Source organism: Hoplias malabaricus, chromosome X2 (assembly GCF_029633855.1).
Source record: "Hoplias malabaricus isolate fHopMal1 chromosome X2, fHopMal1.hap1, whole genome shotgun sequence".
NCBI classification, from domain to species: Eukaryota; Metazoa; Chordata; class Actinopteri; order Characiformes; family Erythrinidae; genus Hoplias; species Hoplias malabaricus.
Window position 1 is genome coordinate 13,138,771 of NC_089819.1, and position 17,424 is coordinate 13,156,194.

The window sequence follows — 17,424 nt, forward strand, 5'->3', positions numbered from 1 at the left end:
TTATAGCAGCAGAACATTTTAATGAAATGTGTGTCTTTAAATAAATAATTCCACTTCAAAACAAGTGTTGTTTTCATCTGTACAGAATTCTGGAGGTTGGTTGGTGTCGTCTTCCTGATATTTAAATGAAAGTAAAGTTTTGTTTATTGCTGTAAAATATTGTGCTACCAGCTAACAAGCCAGAGATCAGCTGTAGTGTTCACTGCAGCGTAGTATCTTTGTCTTAGAAATATTCCTATAGGTAAGGAATTCCAGGATTTTCTTTGGGAGAGGCAAGGCCCTCACTTGGAACGTGGATACGGAGTATCTCAGGGCAGTCCGACAAAGGTGCTGAAGGCTGGGAACCAGAAGAGGAACTCTCCAAAACTTTACATGCCCATCTCGACACCTGGAATGAAACAGAACTTAATTTCTGCAACTCCTTTGGCCCCACGGCTCAAATATGGTTCAGATGTTATTCTTTTAAACATCAATTCATTTATCAATTGCTAATACACTGAAGCTAAGTATATTCAACATCTGACAGATATTTGTAAGGGAAGAAAATTGATTTGTTCTGCTATTTATCGTTGGCCGCATGGTGGCACAGCAGGTACTTTTGCTGTCTCACAGCCCCAGGTTCCTGGGGTTGCAGGTTTGAGCCCCGCTAGAGGTGACTGAGGGGTTTGGCGTGGTAGGTGGATTGGCTACTCAAGTGTGTGTGTGTGTGTGTGAGGGAGAGAGAGGAGGACACCCCCTTGGGGTGTGTTCCCACATTGCACCCAGTGATTCCAGGCAGGTTCTGGACCTACTGTGAACCTGAACTGGATAAGTGGTTACAATGAATGAATGCTATTAATCACTTCATAACTTGATGTGTCAATTATTACATCAGTTGAATTCTCAGAACAGTACTCATGTCTGGTTTCTGTTACAAATGTCAAAAGGCTTCGGAGTGTGATCTGTATTTGTCCATAGTGTCTGTTTAAGGATTTAATGTGCTGTGGAATTACCCTGTAGCAACTGCACTGCCTTGTGGGTGAAAGGCACAGCACAGCCCACTGACTCTGTTGTGATCTGCCTCCAAGACCAGTTTGTCTTGTTCCATGTCCCAAATCTGTAACGCCCTGTTACACAATGACAGGAAATCTTTCATAAAACAGAAAGGGACACTGACTTACAAGCTAAGGACCTATTGATTATGTAATTACATAAAGGCATGTCTGAGCATGTCACAAGATCATGTTTCTAAGAGAAGTAGTTATTCCATTCCTTTAATGTTTAAATAAACATGTACAATGCATGATCAGTGTATTGTTGCTTGTGCCTGAAAATCTTAAAAATTTAACAGGAGCAAAATAAAGGTGAAAAATAAATACATATCACTTTTTTTTAAGCCGGAAATTGACCTGTAGGTGAGCAAAACTAGGTCTGACACTACCTCAGTAGTAAAGAGAGCAGGTCTAGACACAGCAATAGACTATGCTTGATTGATCTACCTGCAGTTCAGATCTGTCTCCTATTTAAAAAATAGAGGAAGGGTCAGACAACCGTGACCACAGACTTAAGCAGCTCAAACCTGAATACAGCAAGAATGGGCAATAATTCCACTAGCAAAACTGCACCAATTAGTATCTTTAGAAATTAAAAACTACTCGAAAGTGTCCGTAGGTGTGAGTGATTGTGTGTGTGTCTGTGTTGCCCTATGAAGGACTGGCGTCCCCTCCAGGGTGTATTCCCGCCTTGCGCCCGATGATTCCAGGTAGGCTCTGGACCCCCCGCGACCCTAAATTGGATAAGCGGTTACAGATAATGGATGGATGGATGGACATTTAAAATAAAAGGTGGGGTGACCCGGTGGTAAACATGCCTCTGTCCTAGTGTCCCGCAGGCACCATTTTCTAAATTTGTTTCCATTAATTTATGAATACCCATCCAATGTAAATTACAGCCAATGTTTTTCAAGCCATGCACAAAATAAATCTAATTTCTCATGAGCACAAGCAAGTATTAAACATGTCTGACCTGTAGTCTTTGAAAGCCAGCTGAAGGGTCACAGGAGAGAAACTCAAAGCTGTCAGGAGATTGTCATTTCTGTATACACATACATCACAGTCCCTGAAAAGAACACAGTGGAATATGCACCTGTATCACAAAAACAGTACTCTCAAGCAAAGTATACCCTCTGGGACCAGATAAAAATATGGCTGTGCTATTAAAATCTATACCACTGGCTCTAACAGTGAGGCCTTCCATCCCATTCTTCTATCTTCTGTTTTTTTTAAATGACATTTTTACATTCGCAAAATAACTGTAAAGGCCTCTTAAGAGACGACTGATAAATAACAGCAAAAGTGCCTCATTTGATAAGCGTATGATCACTGTTAAAATCTGTTTTACTGTTACTTTAACTTGGATTAATTGGTCATCTTTTGTTTGACAATGACAATATGACATACAAAAGCCTGTTACCATGACGAACTGGTGCAGTTCTCCTTAAGCTTTAGAATCATTTTAAAGCTGTTAATCATAGTCTCAATACTGGCATCTGTTATATGGAAACTAACAGTCAATGAGGCCAGTGGCCTGGACCACTTACTCCACTGTAGTCAGCTTGTCAGCAGTGTAGGGGTCCCATAAATCCAGCCACCAGCCAGTTGCAGAATGAAAAGAACCAATGACAAGCAGCCCTCCATCCATAGAGAAATCACAAGATATCATGGTCCGCTCATGATCATATTTCAGGTTTCGGATGAAGGTGTATGATCGCATGCTCCATAGATAAGCTTTCTGTAATCACAGAATGACAACAATCTCCAAAATAATTTTTAGAAGGGAAAAGCATTCTCAAATTTTAAAAGAAGTCAGTGTAAAAACTTTTTTTCCAAGTAATTTTGGCATTTCTGTAGGTCCATTCATCATGGAATTTTCACACAATGGGAAAGACAGCTGCTGTGTTCAAATGATACAGCAACCTAAAAATCTACAAAAATGGAAATACATGTTTTTCTTGGAAAATTATGATATATTTAGTATGGAAAAATGATTAGCCAATGAATATGAATTTAGAAAACATTTACTGACATTCATCATAAATATAAAAGTCAAAACATTTACAAATTACTTTACAAAACCTCTGGTAAAAGAAAAAGTTAAAGACAATTAATGCGTTAAAAACTTAAGCTGAGTGATTTCTGTTTATGTCTGTCAAACAAAAATTAAACAATAAAACTACTAGACAGACCCATGTGACATATGACTAGGGGTTTGACGAGACAGTCATCTCACAAGACGAGACGAGACACAATATTGGGTTCTCAAGAAGGAGACGAGAGGTTATTTTTAAATATTTTTAAGAAAAAATGTCAAAAAATGCAAACTCAACAGACTGGTTTCTCTCCTGTATGGCAGTCTTCTGAGACTTACCTGTGTATGAAGTTTATAATTCGAGCTTATAATTGAAGCAGTGTGTGACCTAACTGAACCAGTAATAACAGTGGTTGGTCATTAGTAAAAATACTCACTGTGTCGAGATTACAGACTGAAGCAATCATGCTGCTATCTGGAGAAACGCAACATTTGAATACCCAGTTTTTTGGTCCTGTCAGCACATGGGATGGTGTACCTATAGAAATTTCAATAATTCAGGAACTTGAATGACTTGAGAAAGGTTGTGAAAAATATGCTAAAAAATTATGATCATGTTTGAGTAGCAGCAGAGGCACATTCCATATGCATTAGCTAAACTATCCATGATCAACATCTACGTATGTTCTTTCAAAGCAACAAGCTAGGTTGGGTTTGGCCAACAGAGCACTAACAAGAATCCTATTCGTTTCAAGACATCTAGAAAAAAAACCAATGCATTATTAATGTCAGATCATTTATTTTACATGCATGAAAAAGCGATCACTGTTAGGGTAGACGGAGCATAGTATTTCACCATGAAATAGACGTTAAACATCTGATTCAAACTGAATATTCATTAGGTTTAATGGAATTTCAGTGGCATCCTGTAAAACCTTTCGTGCTCGGTGACACTTGAGCCAAAGTACACAGAGCATGGATAGGTCAGTTATGCCTATATTATACACCTATGAAATAAAGTTAAAATATGCCTCTTAAAACAGACTCTGTTCATTTCAAAGCATCAGATCAAAAGATAAATGAGACCTTTTTTAGCCAAGTCCCAGACTCGCAGAGATTTGTCCCTCGAGGCAGACACAAGAGTGAGACTTCCATTCTGTGCAAAGACCAAATCTCTCACCACTGACTCGTGTCCAGTTAAATTGAACAATAACTTTCCTAAAAGAAATTGAATAAATATATATATATCAATACAATGAGGAATGAAAAATAGTTATTCACTTATTTTAACTGATTACACTTTAGTAAATTCTAAAGAGTTGATACTAGAATTATATTGTTTCAGTGAGCTGAAATATATACTGTGTGTAAAGTGTGTGCTTGCTGAGCATAAGTTTACATAACCACTTCGATATGCTTGAAGTATAGATGAGTGCAAAGTTCTTTAACACATAAAACATAAAAACCCTCTCAATCTTACCAGTAGAGACAAGCCACACCTTGATAACTCCGTTATTGAGGCCTGTAGCTAACAGCAATTGCTTAGCAGCCCCACAATGCTCAGCAGCTCTTGCCTGACTGGCCAGTCGTGGTCCAAATGCCATACCCCATACAGTGTGTTCACACTGTAGTGTTTTCCCTGGACTGTCAGCAGGACCCTCACCATGACTGCAAGTAGAGTAGAAAATGCTATGTCATGATTCATCATTTAATCTGATTTATCTGAAGGCTGCACAATACTGGATGAAGTAATGGGCTAAAACGTAATTACTATAATATTTTTATAAATATATGTATATAATATATATATTATATTTATATTTTACAATGAATTACAGGGTCTAGATAATGAAAAAAGTCCTTTATAATAGAGGTTTTATGTAGTAAAGAAACATTTTACATTGTCTATTGGCCATTCATACAAATTCAGTTTAGAATTTGCATATATTCTGTGTACAGCAGCTCACTGAAGGTTTAAAACGTGTAACTGCCCAGATTTTTTTCCCCAACAGAGTTAAGGACTTATTAACTTATTAAATTACACAATTTTCTACTGAGGTTCCAAGCATTTAACCATTTCACAAGTAAAAAAATGGTACATACAAACACAATTTCTACAGATAGGGTTCGGATGTAAAGTTTTTTTACTCACACTTTTAAAGTTTACTGTGTATATATGCGATACTTATTTACTATCACCATTTTTGTGGCTAAAACACAGGCTTACGTTTCTTTCGAATTAACCAATTTCACTCTGGTTACACCATAATAAGTGAAGAAGAAAAGGAGTGAGAACGGTTTAATTCTACTGTATCAGAGCTGAAATCTTACGGAAGGCAGGGCAGTGGCCAGGGCAGCAGAGAGACAGTTCCATGTCCTAGAGACCAAGCGAAGAGAGAGCCGTCCTCGGAGAAACACACGCTCCAGGTCTCGCAGCCCGCGGAACCGTACAAACGAGCCGAGCCGCGGGGCTTCAGCTCTGCCAACAGACCCTCCTCTTCTGAGGGAACAAGGAAAGAAAATACAATCAGGGTGAGAAACCGAGCCGTTTATCCGCCGACGATGAGAACGTCCTCCATTGAACAGAGTAGTAATATTCAATTGGAAAAAATGCCTAATTAAAAATATAAGTGTCTTACCGTCTGCTGGTGTTTGTTGAGGTGTTGTGCACATTTCTCTGTTGCCTTCATCAGTATGGAGAGTGGTTCGTGGGTTCTCTGTGTGGTCTCAACGCAACCAAAAGCACCTTAGTACACAAATTGAGTGCTCGCACATGCGCAATGAGAATACTATCAACGTACATTATAGAAGCTCTAAAAAACAACCTCTGCTCCTCAATTAGTTTTACACTAGACGTTGGAGAACATTATATGCACGTCAACGTAAAAAGAAATAGATTTTATTCCAAGTAATTCTGGAGCTTTTCTATTTCTCCATCCATAATGAAATTTGAACAAAGTGTGAAGGACAGCTGTTGTGTTCAAATGTAGTAAATTTAAAAAAAAAATTTAAAACCACAAAATTGTGGAGATTTTTATATATTATTTACACATCTATCAAAATTGCCGTTAAACAAGTACAATATTTAAAGCTCCAGAATTACTTGGAATAAAATCTAAAGAACTGGCTCGCAACCTTGGTGTATCAATGGACTCAGATCTCAGTTTTAGTAGTCATATTAAAGCGGTTACTAGATCAGCATTTTACCATCTTAAGAACATCAGTAAGATTAGAGATTTTCTGACTAAACCAGACCTAGAGAAACTTATCCATGCTTTTATTTCTAGCAGGATTGATTACTGTAATGGTCTCTTAGCTGGACTTCCAAAAAAGACCATTAAACAGCTTCAGCTGATTCAAAATGCAGCTGCCAGAGTTCTCACTCGGAGCAAAAGAAGAGATCATATCACCCCCATCCTCAAATCCTTACACTGGATACCAGTCTGTTATAGAATAGACTTTAAGGTGTTATTACTGGTTTATAAATGTCTCAATGGGGTAGGACCAGCGTATTTATCAGATCTGCTACAGAGATATGAGCCGAGCAGAGATCTCAGATCTTTAGGAACTAGTCAGTTAGTCCTGCCTCGGGTCAAAACTAAACATGGAGAGGCAGCATTTAGCTACTATGCCACTTTTAAATGGAACCAGCTGTCTGAGAATATTAGAAGTGCCCCAACGTTAGACACATTTAAATCAAGACTTAAAACTCTCTTGTTTGAGCAGGCTTACAGCTCAGTTTAAAATATTCTGCACTTTTCTGTAACGGCATTTTATTTCTTTTATTTCTTTTCATTTATTGTCATTTTAAATTGTTTTAATCATTTTAATCATTTTACTCTTTTTATGTAATTGTCTTATTGGAATTTATGATTTTACTCTGGCTTTTAATGTAATTTCTTTTTCTGTAAAGCACTTTGAATTGCTTCTGTATGAAAGGTGCTCTATAAATAAACTTGCCTTGCCTTGCCTTGCCTATAATCAAATGTCTTTATTTAAAAAATGTTTATATTTAATTTAAGCACTTGTGCTTATATATGAAATGGGTTAATATTATCATCACAAATATAAAATTTTACATACATACAAACAGTATATCACAAATTTAATGCGCAAGTAGAGCCATATTCCAAAACTGGCTACAATGTTTTTAAGATTTTTGGACATTTCATGTACTTCAATGCACTAAATCTTATTAAACATCTAATTGAAAGTAAAATATACTGCATCATTATCAGTTACTAAAATGAAACATTCAGACTTGTTTAATGATCTTTAAATATGGATAAGGATCTAGGATACACAGAATAGCTTATTACCATGATAACAAAATGTATCATTATAACAATAAAATATCAGAGGTTTACCCAGCTCTGCAATAAAGCCCAAAAGGCAACAGGATGTTTTGTACAATTGAAAGAGTTTAATACACAATCTTACAATCAAAGAGTAAAACATACAAATCAAAATGCAAATGAAAATATCGTTTGTTTTCCCTGAACATAAAAACAGGCCTTTTCAATGGTGGTCTAAAGGAAACAATATGTATAATTTGACAAGTCTAGCAGATTTCTGCCTCTGTCTTCTTCCTTTATTTAATCAGGATCTGTCTGGTCTGCATCATTTAGATTATCTTCATGATCACCTAAAAACAAAGGACAAGTTATATTAGAACATCTTTTTGCTGTTTGATGGATGGAGGCATTGACTATCATCATTGGAACAACAGAATGAAACTGTATCGAGAAAACCATTATTCAACAAAGAAGCAGCACTGAAGTTTTTATCACTTTTATTGCTGGACCCAACTGGGCTTGTAAATGTTTCTGAATTATGTTAACTACAGCACTATTGTCATTTGTCATAATGTTTGGTTAAACAACATAAGGAAATTGTGACATTTAACTTAGCAATGCACAATGATACAGGAGACATATTGACATCAGGAAATATCGGTTTAAATGTAGCCTATAGGGACAAGGATGATAATTCAAGTGGACGTGGATGTAGAAAAAGATTGTTAAAAATATTTAATATTTTAAAATATAAAATATTAAAATATTATAATTAAAAATATGTTTGCTACATGGAGACCCTAGTACTGATTTTTTAATATAATTTTTGATATACTAAAGGAGCAATCTGTAGGTTATTCACTGTAATTAGTCATGTCCAGGGTTTGTGATCATAGACTAAGGAAACAGTCAAAGCTAAATCACTGCTGCCTCTCACAGCATTGCTAAAACAGTATATTCTCCTTGAGAACTGCCCAGTCCGGAGCGGAGCCCCTAACATTACATTCACCTGCGTTTGTAAACTATTTAGGCTAAAAGCAGGATAGATTTGTTTTGAATAAAACAATGTGTTTACCTTTTCCTATAGAGTTAATATGTTGTTCACAGTGATGATCTGTTAAACATATGTATGTGAAGGTTTTTGTTTTTAAGTCGATTTGTTTACCCCACTTGAAACGGATAAAGGAACAGAGAGTTGAATTGAATAATTTACATAAATCTCAGCTTATCATATTACGTTACACTGCAGTACTTGGTAGATGTTTGAGTCACAGGCGCTCCACCCACAAGTTGAGATTCTGATACTTTTAGTGCATTTGGTCTGCTTCGCTGTCAGGATGCGAGTTGCGTTCTGATCAGCTATCTGCTTTCTTCTATGTGTCATGCCAAAATAGCAGACTTGTGATTGGTCATTTAGTGTGACAAATTTCTGTAATGATGTAGTAGGTAGTTATTGGCTGCATAAAGTACAAGATTCTCTCTAGCGTCTGGCAAACATGTTGGCAGATAACAAATCCTTCAGTTTAACATTAGAATCACATCATGGCTCCAGTTATGTGCTCCAGTCCCCGTAGTCTAATACTAAAACCATCAAGAAGCTTCAGTTTTGTGCTACAGAGATACATCACCCACTTCCATTTAACTTAATTGATTTTATTGTGAAAAGCATACATTTCTCTTAGACTGACTTCAGGTGTGTATGTTTACTCTAAATTCTCTTATTCTCCACACAATTTGTTGCTGTCAGGGGGAAAAACATTAAACATTCTATTTCTATATTATTTGAACACTGTATCTGCCCTTTATATTGAATATCTGCCCTATATATCAATATATCATGATAAATTAAGCAATAAAAATTGTCCAAAATCTTTTTACATTAACTTACACTGCAAGTAAACCATTTTTTCCTTTTACATTTTTGAAGGTATTTGTTTTATTACATTAGGGATCTAATTTCACTGAACTTATTTCTGTTGTTTTGTTGTAAGATTTCATTCATTTTTTTTTAAATATTTCAATCTCACTTCATTCATTATATTTTAATGACCCAATATTCTGTAATGTGAAGTGAAAGACATTAGCAATGAGTGGTCACTCACTGGACTGGATGCGGTGGATCTCTACGAGCGTTGTGGCGTGGATTGGACCAAGACCATTTGAGATTGGAGGGAGACTGGGAACAGTGTCGTTAAAAACATCACCATCATCTGATTCCACCAGACTCACCACATCAGTCCTGTCCTCCTCGAGAGCACTGACAACAACACAGAATTTTAACCAACAATGTCCACTCTTCACAGACTACATTTCAATCAATAGTTGAGGGTCCTGAAAGACGTTCACTGTCATTGGTTCACATAAAAACAGATGTCAAAATAAATGTGCAAAATAACTGGCCAAATACATATATACATTTTCTTTTCTGCTTCTCCATTTCAGGGTCGCGGTGTAACTGGCCAAATGTGTCTACTTAATTATTATTATTATTTCACACCTTGTCATGTTAATATTACAATATTTATAGTATTCTTTAATTTGATACTTACCTAAATCTTAGACCTATGGGAGGAAAACAGAGAAAATACATATATTTATAATCAATGAATTATAACACACAGTGCAGTGTCAGTGTGAAGATTAATATTAGTGTCAGTTTGCTTCCAATTTACAGCATAAAAGAACCTACATTTAGGTTCACACTGCTGCTAAAGCCACATGCTTTATAAAATCAGATATGAAAGGGTAAAGCTCACATACTCAGACAAATCCTGTCCCGGCGTGAGTATGCAAGAATCCCCACAGTGACCCCAGCAATTACGATCAGAACTGAGATGAAGACTCCCACCATGACCCCTGAAATGTCTGCAGATGCTGAAAGTAAACATTCAATGTCCAATAATCAGTACATGAGGATTTTTTGTGTGCTGCCCACAAATATATAAGGCTTTACTGACGTCATCAAGAGTTTGTTACCCAACAGCATTCCATAAAACACAAGACAGATTTAAAGTATTTCAACAAAACTTCTTCAATTTTTGTGTGCATTCAAAAACTTAGAATGTGCTAAAACTATATTGTTAAAAGTGTTAACATGTTCATAATCTTATGAGAAACATTCTATTAAAACAAAAGTCAAAAGCCCTAAAACCCCTGTGTAATACCTCATTCAAAATGCAGCTAAAACACTGCTAATAACATCAGAATAAATGTGGGGCTAAACTGCAGTCTGAGTACTATGCAGATATACAGTAGTCAGTGGCAAATAATTATCGGCACCCTTGATTTCCCTGCTTTGGGGTTCGTGCATTTATTTTTGTTTGAATTGGAACGAAACAAGAAAGCTGAAAAAAGTAAAATCTGATTTTATTCTACGAAGAACTCCAGAAATGGGTGGCTTTACAATCTTGCCATTTAAATCTGGTCTCATTGCTGGTCACTGCAATCCACAGCAATTTGTCTTAAATCTTTGTGGGTACTTTCTGAAGTAAGCTTTACGTCATTGGCCTTGCTGAAATGCCCATGCCTTCTGATGGAGGCACTGGGTCCTACAATGCACTTCAAACCTCTCGGGTTGCCTTCAGAGTTCATGATACCACACACACAGACACTTCACAATCTTTAAGATCTCTGGAGATGGACTTTATGCTTTAAGCGTGTCCATGGTTTTCCACAATATTGGTTTTCACATCCTTTGACAATATTTTAAAATTCTTTAGAATGATATCAGCTTTGAATTTATTCCCTTCACCATTAGCAATTGCAACACTTGTCTGGTAGAAGTGGTGCATTTTTGAGCAGAGGTGCCAATATTTCTGACATTTGTACATGTTAGGACTGGTGTAATTAGATCATTTTAATCTTATGTCTATACAAGGAGATAATTTAAAGTCTTGTAATTCTGTAGTTTATCCCTTATATTTTCATGTGGTGTGCTTCTGTAAGCCTGGACCTACAGAATGTATGGTTCCTATTCTTATGCTTAAGCTGAATTTTAATAATTTTGTGGATGGCATCACAGAATAAAGAGCTTCACTCACATTTGACAGTAAGGTAGACTTCCAGCATCTTTGCACCCAGAACATTTTCACTCCAACAGAAGTAATAATCTTCATCACCCTTTGTCACATTTTTAATGGTTAGGGTCAGCACTGGACCTTGGACATCCAGGATGTATCTGGAGCTGGGAACTATAGTTTCCTTATTCTTTCCTTTCTGCCATACAGTTTTAGCAGGTGGGAAAGAGCTGCCCTCTGTGCAAGAAAGAGTGAGCTCTTTGCCCTCCAGAACAGCCACCAGTGGCTCTCCCATTGGATACGGGGATTCTGAAACACCAGAAAAGTTGGGAGTTCATGAGAATAGTTAGTAGGTTTTGGGGTAGTATTGTCAAATAATAAATGTTTTAAGTCTTTTTTTATAACCCGAATGCAGCAAAAACAAAAATATTTATGAAACTATGATTATTTACTTTTTTCTGTAAAATGTGAATCACATAAAAGAACCTAAAGCAAGTCTTTGAACGTACCATGTTGTGCCCCATAAGGTGCGTCCAAACATCTTTATGACCGATTGCTCTATGAAAAGTGCAATTTTACTTTATACAATATAAGCAATACTGTATACTGTAACACTGCTAGATATTTTGGCATGTAAAACGCACTCTTAAGCTAGCAGTATCACTAATGTGTGTAAAACCATCAAACAAACACACTCTACCATGTCAGTATCTTTTGCAATGCTGAGAATGGTTCACAATGAAAACTGTATAAGGATAGTATTTACATGCCGTTTTATTCAATGTTTCAAGAATTCTCTAAACAATCTGTGAATAAATCATAGCACATTTTATATTTAGGTTAATATTTTTGTCACATGACAACTGAAACATCTCCACTTTGAAACATAGTGAAATATGTCTGTTTTCAAGTTTTAGAATCTTCTACAGCTGTATTAATCTATTTAGGCTGAACCATATGAATATATTAGAATCACTGTATACACCTGACTGTTTGGGTGATTTTTGCTGAAAACTGATAGAAAATGCCTGTTCCAAACTTTTGAATCCTAATGTGATGTATAATCAACACACTTTTAATCTATAAATTTGCTGCAGTGAACTTCAAAGAAAACAGCTGGGTGTGTCAGTATCTGATAATAAAATGAGTTCAGGCCTTACTGAGTGTGAAGAAGCAGGATTTTTCCTGGCCAGGTGTTGTTTCCATATGTCGTGCTTTACAGGTGATGTTCTGCCCTTCATATAGCATCGTCCTGTTCAGGGTGACCCCTAGGTTCTCTGTGGCCTTTGTGTCAATAACGACGTCTGATGTGTCTGTCTTAGAGGTCAAAAACACCTGCAGAATAGGTGAAGGGTAGACCTCGTACCATGAACAGGTAAAGTGAATAAGGTCGGGTTCAGTGACCTGCTCCCAGCTACAGTTCGGATGTCTATCCGAATCATCTGGAGAAAGACATGCATAAAATTATTGTTCAGATATAATTTAGGTAGATACACTTCATGGCTACAGAGTTAAAGTGATACTTCAGCAAATTTATATGATTTAAACAGGTTTAATATTTAACATTTGCTTCTTTAGCTTTGTACTGAAACATATGACCACCTGGAATTAGGCAAACATTCTTCAAACCATTTCAACGACAGGACAATAACGTTATATTATGAGTTACATGATCAAATTTACACTAAATTCAGTAATGACAGTCAAGAGTCATATCATTCATTCATTCATTCATTATCTGCAACCGCTTATCCAATTCAGGGTCGCGGTGGGTCCAGAGCCTACCTGGAATCATAGGGCGCAAGGCGGGAATACACCCTGGAGGGGGCGCCAGTCCTTCACAGGGCAACACAGACACACACACACACACATTCATTCACACGCACACTCACACACCGGAGGAAACCCACACGGACACGGGGAGAACACACCAACTCCTCACAGACAGTCACCCAGAGCGTTAATCGAACCCACAACCTCCAGGTCCCTGGAGCTGTGTGACTGCGACACTACCTGCTGCGCCACCGTGCCGCCAAGAATCATATCCAGATGTAAATTAGACAAAAAAATATATAGCGTGCAGTATGAGAAACCATGTCGTTTACAACATTACTTAACAACTCAGCATGGTTTCAAGAATGCAGTTTCTATGATGCCATATGTTGTGACAATTGAGACAAACAATATATGGCCAAAAGAATGACAACACTGCATCAAAAATGCATTAAATTTGCTGAAGAATGTGAAATTCCCTGTGAAGAATTTTTCCTTTAGAAAAATCAACAAAGCATAGGCATTAAATAGTAGCACCTAAATTTTTGCAAACAACTGCACAATAATCAGGCTTCTATGTGTGCAACATACAGTAGACCAGAAGTTCCTGTGTCTGCATCACAGTCCTGTTGTTGAGGGGGTTGTAAGCTGTGCAAGTGTAGTTCCCCTGATCTGCAGGCTGAATGTTATTTATCTCAAACTCCAGCTGTGATGTGGCAGCAAAAGCCCTGCGGACATCTTGAAAAAACCATGTCAGGTTCTGTGAAGGCTCGGACATGCTGGAGCATTTGAAGGAAACGTTGTTGCCTTTTTTGACGAAAATTGTTTCATTTGGTAAGACGTTAAACGGTTTTATGTCTATTGCCATGTCAGTTGGTCCATCTGAAACAATATAGAAAATAATCAGTAATAAATCATCTTAAGTCAATACACCCTTAAAAAGTGCTCCTTTGCAGGTGGTTCATTAAAGCAATTTTCAAGACTATCCATCCCTGCAACTGATGTATTCTTCATGGCATGCAGGCATTAAAGAAAGATTCAAATAAAAACAACAATATGCCAGAACATACATTTTTCAAATGCAAAGTGTTCTCTCAATTTCCTTGAAAATATAAATTACTTTTGTGCCACAACCATATGAAGTATCACCTTTCCATGGTATACCATATATCCATAGACAGTTTCATGTTAATGCGGTTAGGTTTTGATGCACATCTACTGAGTGTCCTGAGAACTACTAGCAGTCCACTAGTAGTAAACACAACACCAGCTGATACACTCCATTGTAATAGAAAATAAAAAAATGATGATCAGCAGGAGTGGCTAAATATTTAGGTATTAACTGCTGTATCTCTTTCAACTCCATACACTGCACTTAATTTTTTATTGTCATTGTAAGTTTAGACACGATTCACAAAAAGCTGGCAAAAGTCTTACCCTAATCACTTATGCTAGGAGTTTAGATTTGCTGCAAGTTGTTGGGCTAAACTGTTCTCCCAACTGGAATAAAATAGTTTGGAAATCACAATGAACTATGCTAATCATCAAAAAATTGTTGGTGCTGGTATTCACATGATAATTAAACACATGATATTTAAAACACTATATCCTAGTCCAAGAAATTTCAGTTCCACCAGAGATTATTGTAGGTATGGAGGATATGTGTGAAATTTTGTGAAAAGAATGCTTTAATGCCTTTGTTTTTTCAAACAGAAAAACCTAACTGATGTTAAATATGCAGTTCTGTACACTACAAATGTACATATATTACAAATGTGGCCATTTTTAACCCCAAATAAATATAATAAAATCTTGTAACTAGGATACAAATGTAGGATACTCTAATGAATAATTGTATATGGACACATGCCTTGCCCTACTGATTCTTATAATTTGAGCTTTACTCGGCATAGTTTCTGAAATGTCACACTTTAAGGCTATGGACCCTTTACCAGGCTGAAACAGCACAAATTTGACAAAGAGTGATGTTTTCAGGTCTTTTTGGATGCTCATCTGATTTTTTCAAATCCCTGTAAATGACCATGTTTAAGTTCTGTGCTACGGTTTCTCACAAGGATAATGAGAATTTTGCCAGTGTTCCATAAACCTTGTCCAACTAAGCAATAGTAGATACAAAAGAATGCATCTGTGGGCAGAGCATGGAAATGTCAATTCTGCCTGTCAACTATGAGTGAATAAAAGGACGTTTTGATTAATGTTGTCATTGCCTTGAGAACCGAAGGAGTTTCACTCACACTGGGTCACTAAATACACAAGTAGTTGAACTTGTAGAACCTGTTTGTCTTACAATCCAGCTCATTTACAGAAACCAGCGAAGACAACTTTGCATATCCCACAAATAACCTGTTTACATTTGAGTAATATGTTCTGACATGCAACAGTACAATTAATGTCATTTTTGTCAGTTGTTCAGTTATTTATTATTTTAAACTGAACAGACAAATCGCTCAAATGACTGAACATTTGAACATGATTAATAATACGTACAGGCAACCTGTAAAAGTATACTCCGAGAGGAGCTGCCATTTCTGGGCACAGGAGCACACTCATACAAATTCTCATCTATAGTCAACAGCCCTGTGATTTTCAAGCTGCCGTCATCCAAGATGGACAAATGGCCCGCCTGCTCTGGGTGAGACTGCTCTCGCCAGATGAGAATCTCTCCAGCCTTTTTCCAGCGGGTCACCAGCAGGGTGCCATTGTCTAGTCTTCCAAAACATGGCAAAGTGACGCTCAATCCTTTTTCTCCAGTTATAACAAATGGCTGCTCTTGATCGTCTGCAGCTGTAGCTGAAAAAGGAGGTTAAAGGCATTATGTTAAGCTTAGTGATGTCCTATTTGTACAGTTGATAAAACCCAACTTCCTCACAAAATCCACAGATTTTTTGTTACTGAAATAACTAATAAGACATAGTGAGGAATCAATATGGAATTCTGGGCAGTTTCTGATATCTGATATTTTTTTCTGGTAAACTTCTGATGACAATAAATAAACCTTTATGAAGTATAGACATCTGACAGTGTGCATCCTTGTTTTAAAAAAAATTCCTTTCAAAAATATCTTAGGTTATTCAGAAAAAACATGTTGTTAAATGATATGTGCAGGTGCAAATGAGCTTTTTAAAATCAAGGATCTTTACATAATGATATAATGGTTCTATAACAGGTAAAGATTACATCAGAATCGTGGCCTCATGTCGGATCTTCAGAACAGAGAATGCACTTACCTGTTTGACACAAGAGTGAGAAGAGGAAAACTACTCCAAATATAGTCATTTTCGCGTGGAAATCCTTTTTTTAATCCTAAAAAATATAATAAAATCGCTCTCGCCGGCCGTTACGGAATTAAAGCAGTCATAACTGCTCATAAACAGTGATAGAACACTTATAAAGCAGTCATGTCCTAAATGGACCCTATCTTAATGTCTGGCAGTGAATGAAGCGCGAGGCCCTGGAGTCTCAAACCCCGCCAATTTGAACCCAACTCTCCTCCATCTTACTCTCCCGACCTGTTTACACTTAACCGCACACCTGTTTCTTCTGTTTGTTTCTCTCTCTCTCCCGGAACTTTCGGTGATGATAAAGCCACACCTTTACCTGCTCTTAAAGGTACAGAACTGCTGGCTCGCACTATGAACATTTAATTTCCATCCCGTCACTGCGTTGTACACTTTTTCTGCAACAGCGCGTTCAATCCAATCAAAAGACTCCATTCCCGCGAACCAACATTAGACCATTAAACCACGTCCATTAAAACTCACGCCCAAACATTTGTATACACCTCTCTCCTACTGGGTGAACCCAACTGCAGTGTGACACGCATTAGTGTACACACGTTTCCAGAGTCAAGAATGATGAAGTATACAGTTTTAAAATTAAAGTTCAAATGTCTGAGATACAACATATTTGAATGTAAATTTCCCTTGCACACTTTTGGTCTCAAGATGAAAATTAAATTGCAGTAATGCCATTTTGAATTGTAGTCTGAGAACTGAATCTTCATTTCCACAGACACAATGATAACTATCGAATGTCGGTCATTTGTATTAGTTTATTTTCCAGAATAAAAGTCTCCGTGAATTTAAAATCTGTCTGAGGAGACTAAAAATAAGTCAAATCCTGTACACAGGACAGTAATCTGAGCGGTGCGGTATTGGACCAGTAATGTGCCAGTGGACCGATATATGCTCGCTGTCTGTGTATTCGGTCGCTTTATCATTCCAAACTGGAAGAACACTTTCTTCTTTTAGAAT

At 37.0% G+C, this 17,424-nt stretch overlaps 2 protein-coding genes across 2 annotated transcripts; both read right to left on the bottom strand.

Moving 5' to 3' along the window:
• Window positions 1-186: 186 nt before the first annotated feature.
• On the bottom strand, window positions 187-5,836 carry LOC136676803 (WD repeat and SOCS box-containing protein 2-like). The gene is made up of 9 exons (XM_066654032.1): window positions 5,706-5,836; window positions 5,398-5,566; window positions 4,547-4,734; window positions 4,153-4,284; window positions 3,504-3,604; window positions 2,579-2,769; window positions 2,005-2,097; window positions 993-1,106; window positions 187-388 (listed from the first exon to the last, which is right to left on the bottom strand). The coding sequence occupies exons 1-9, from the start codon at window positions 5,737-5,739 to the stop codon at window positions 187-189; spliced, it is 1,224 nt and encodes a 407-aa protein (XP_066510129.1). The 5' UTR covers window positions 5,740-5,836.
• Window positions 5,837-7,094: 1,258 nt separating this feature from the next.
• On the bottom strand, window positions 7,095-17,122 carry LOC136677549 (V-set and immunoglobulin domain-containing protein 10-like). The gene is made up of 9 exons (XM_066655132.1): window positions 16,399-17,122; window positions 15,659-15,961; window positions 13,742-14,032; window positions 12,538-12,819; window positions 11,402-11,686; window positions 10,122-10,235; window positions 9,911-9,923; window positions 9,464-9,618; window positions 7,095-7,711 (listed from the first exon to the last, which is right to left on the bottom strand). Exons 1-9 carry the CDS (start codon window positions 16,445-16,447, stop codon window positions 7,662-7,664), a joined length of 1,542 nt encoding a protein of 513 aa, XP_066511229.1. The 5' UTR covers window positions 16,448-17,122; the 3' UTR covers window positions 7,095-7,661.
• Window positions 17,123-17,424: the final 302 nt, after the last annotated feature.

Excerpts from the sequence above, each read along its gene's own strand:
- LOC136676803 (XM_066654032.1), bottom strand. The coding sequence starts at position 5,739 with ATGTGCACAACACCTCAACAAACACCAGCAGACG. Across the intron at positions 4,285-4,546 it reads GGTGTGGCTTGTCTCTACTG|GAAAGTTATTGTTCAATTTA; the intron begins GTAAGATTGAGA and ends AATTTCTTTTAG. Across the intron at positions 3,605-4,152 it reads CTGGGACTTGGCTAAAAAAG|GTACACCATCCCATGTGCTG; the intron begins GTCTCATTTATC and ends AAATTTCTATAG.
- LOC136677549 (XM_066655132.1), bottom strand. The coding sequence starts at position 16,447 with ATGACTATATTTGGAGTAGTTTTCCTCTTCTCACTCTTGTGTCAAACA. Across the intron at positions 12,820-13,741 it reads ACAGGAACTTCTGGTCTACT|ATGATTCGGATAGACATCCG; the intron begins GTATGTTGCACA and ends GTCTTTCTCCAG. Across the intron at positions 10,236-11,401 it reads AGTCTACCTTACTGTCAAAT|CATCTGCAGACATTTCAGGG; the intron begins GTGAGTGAAGCT and ends GTTTACTTTCAG.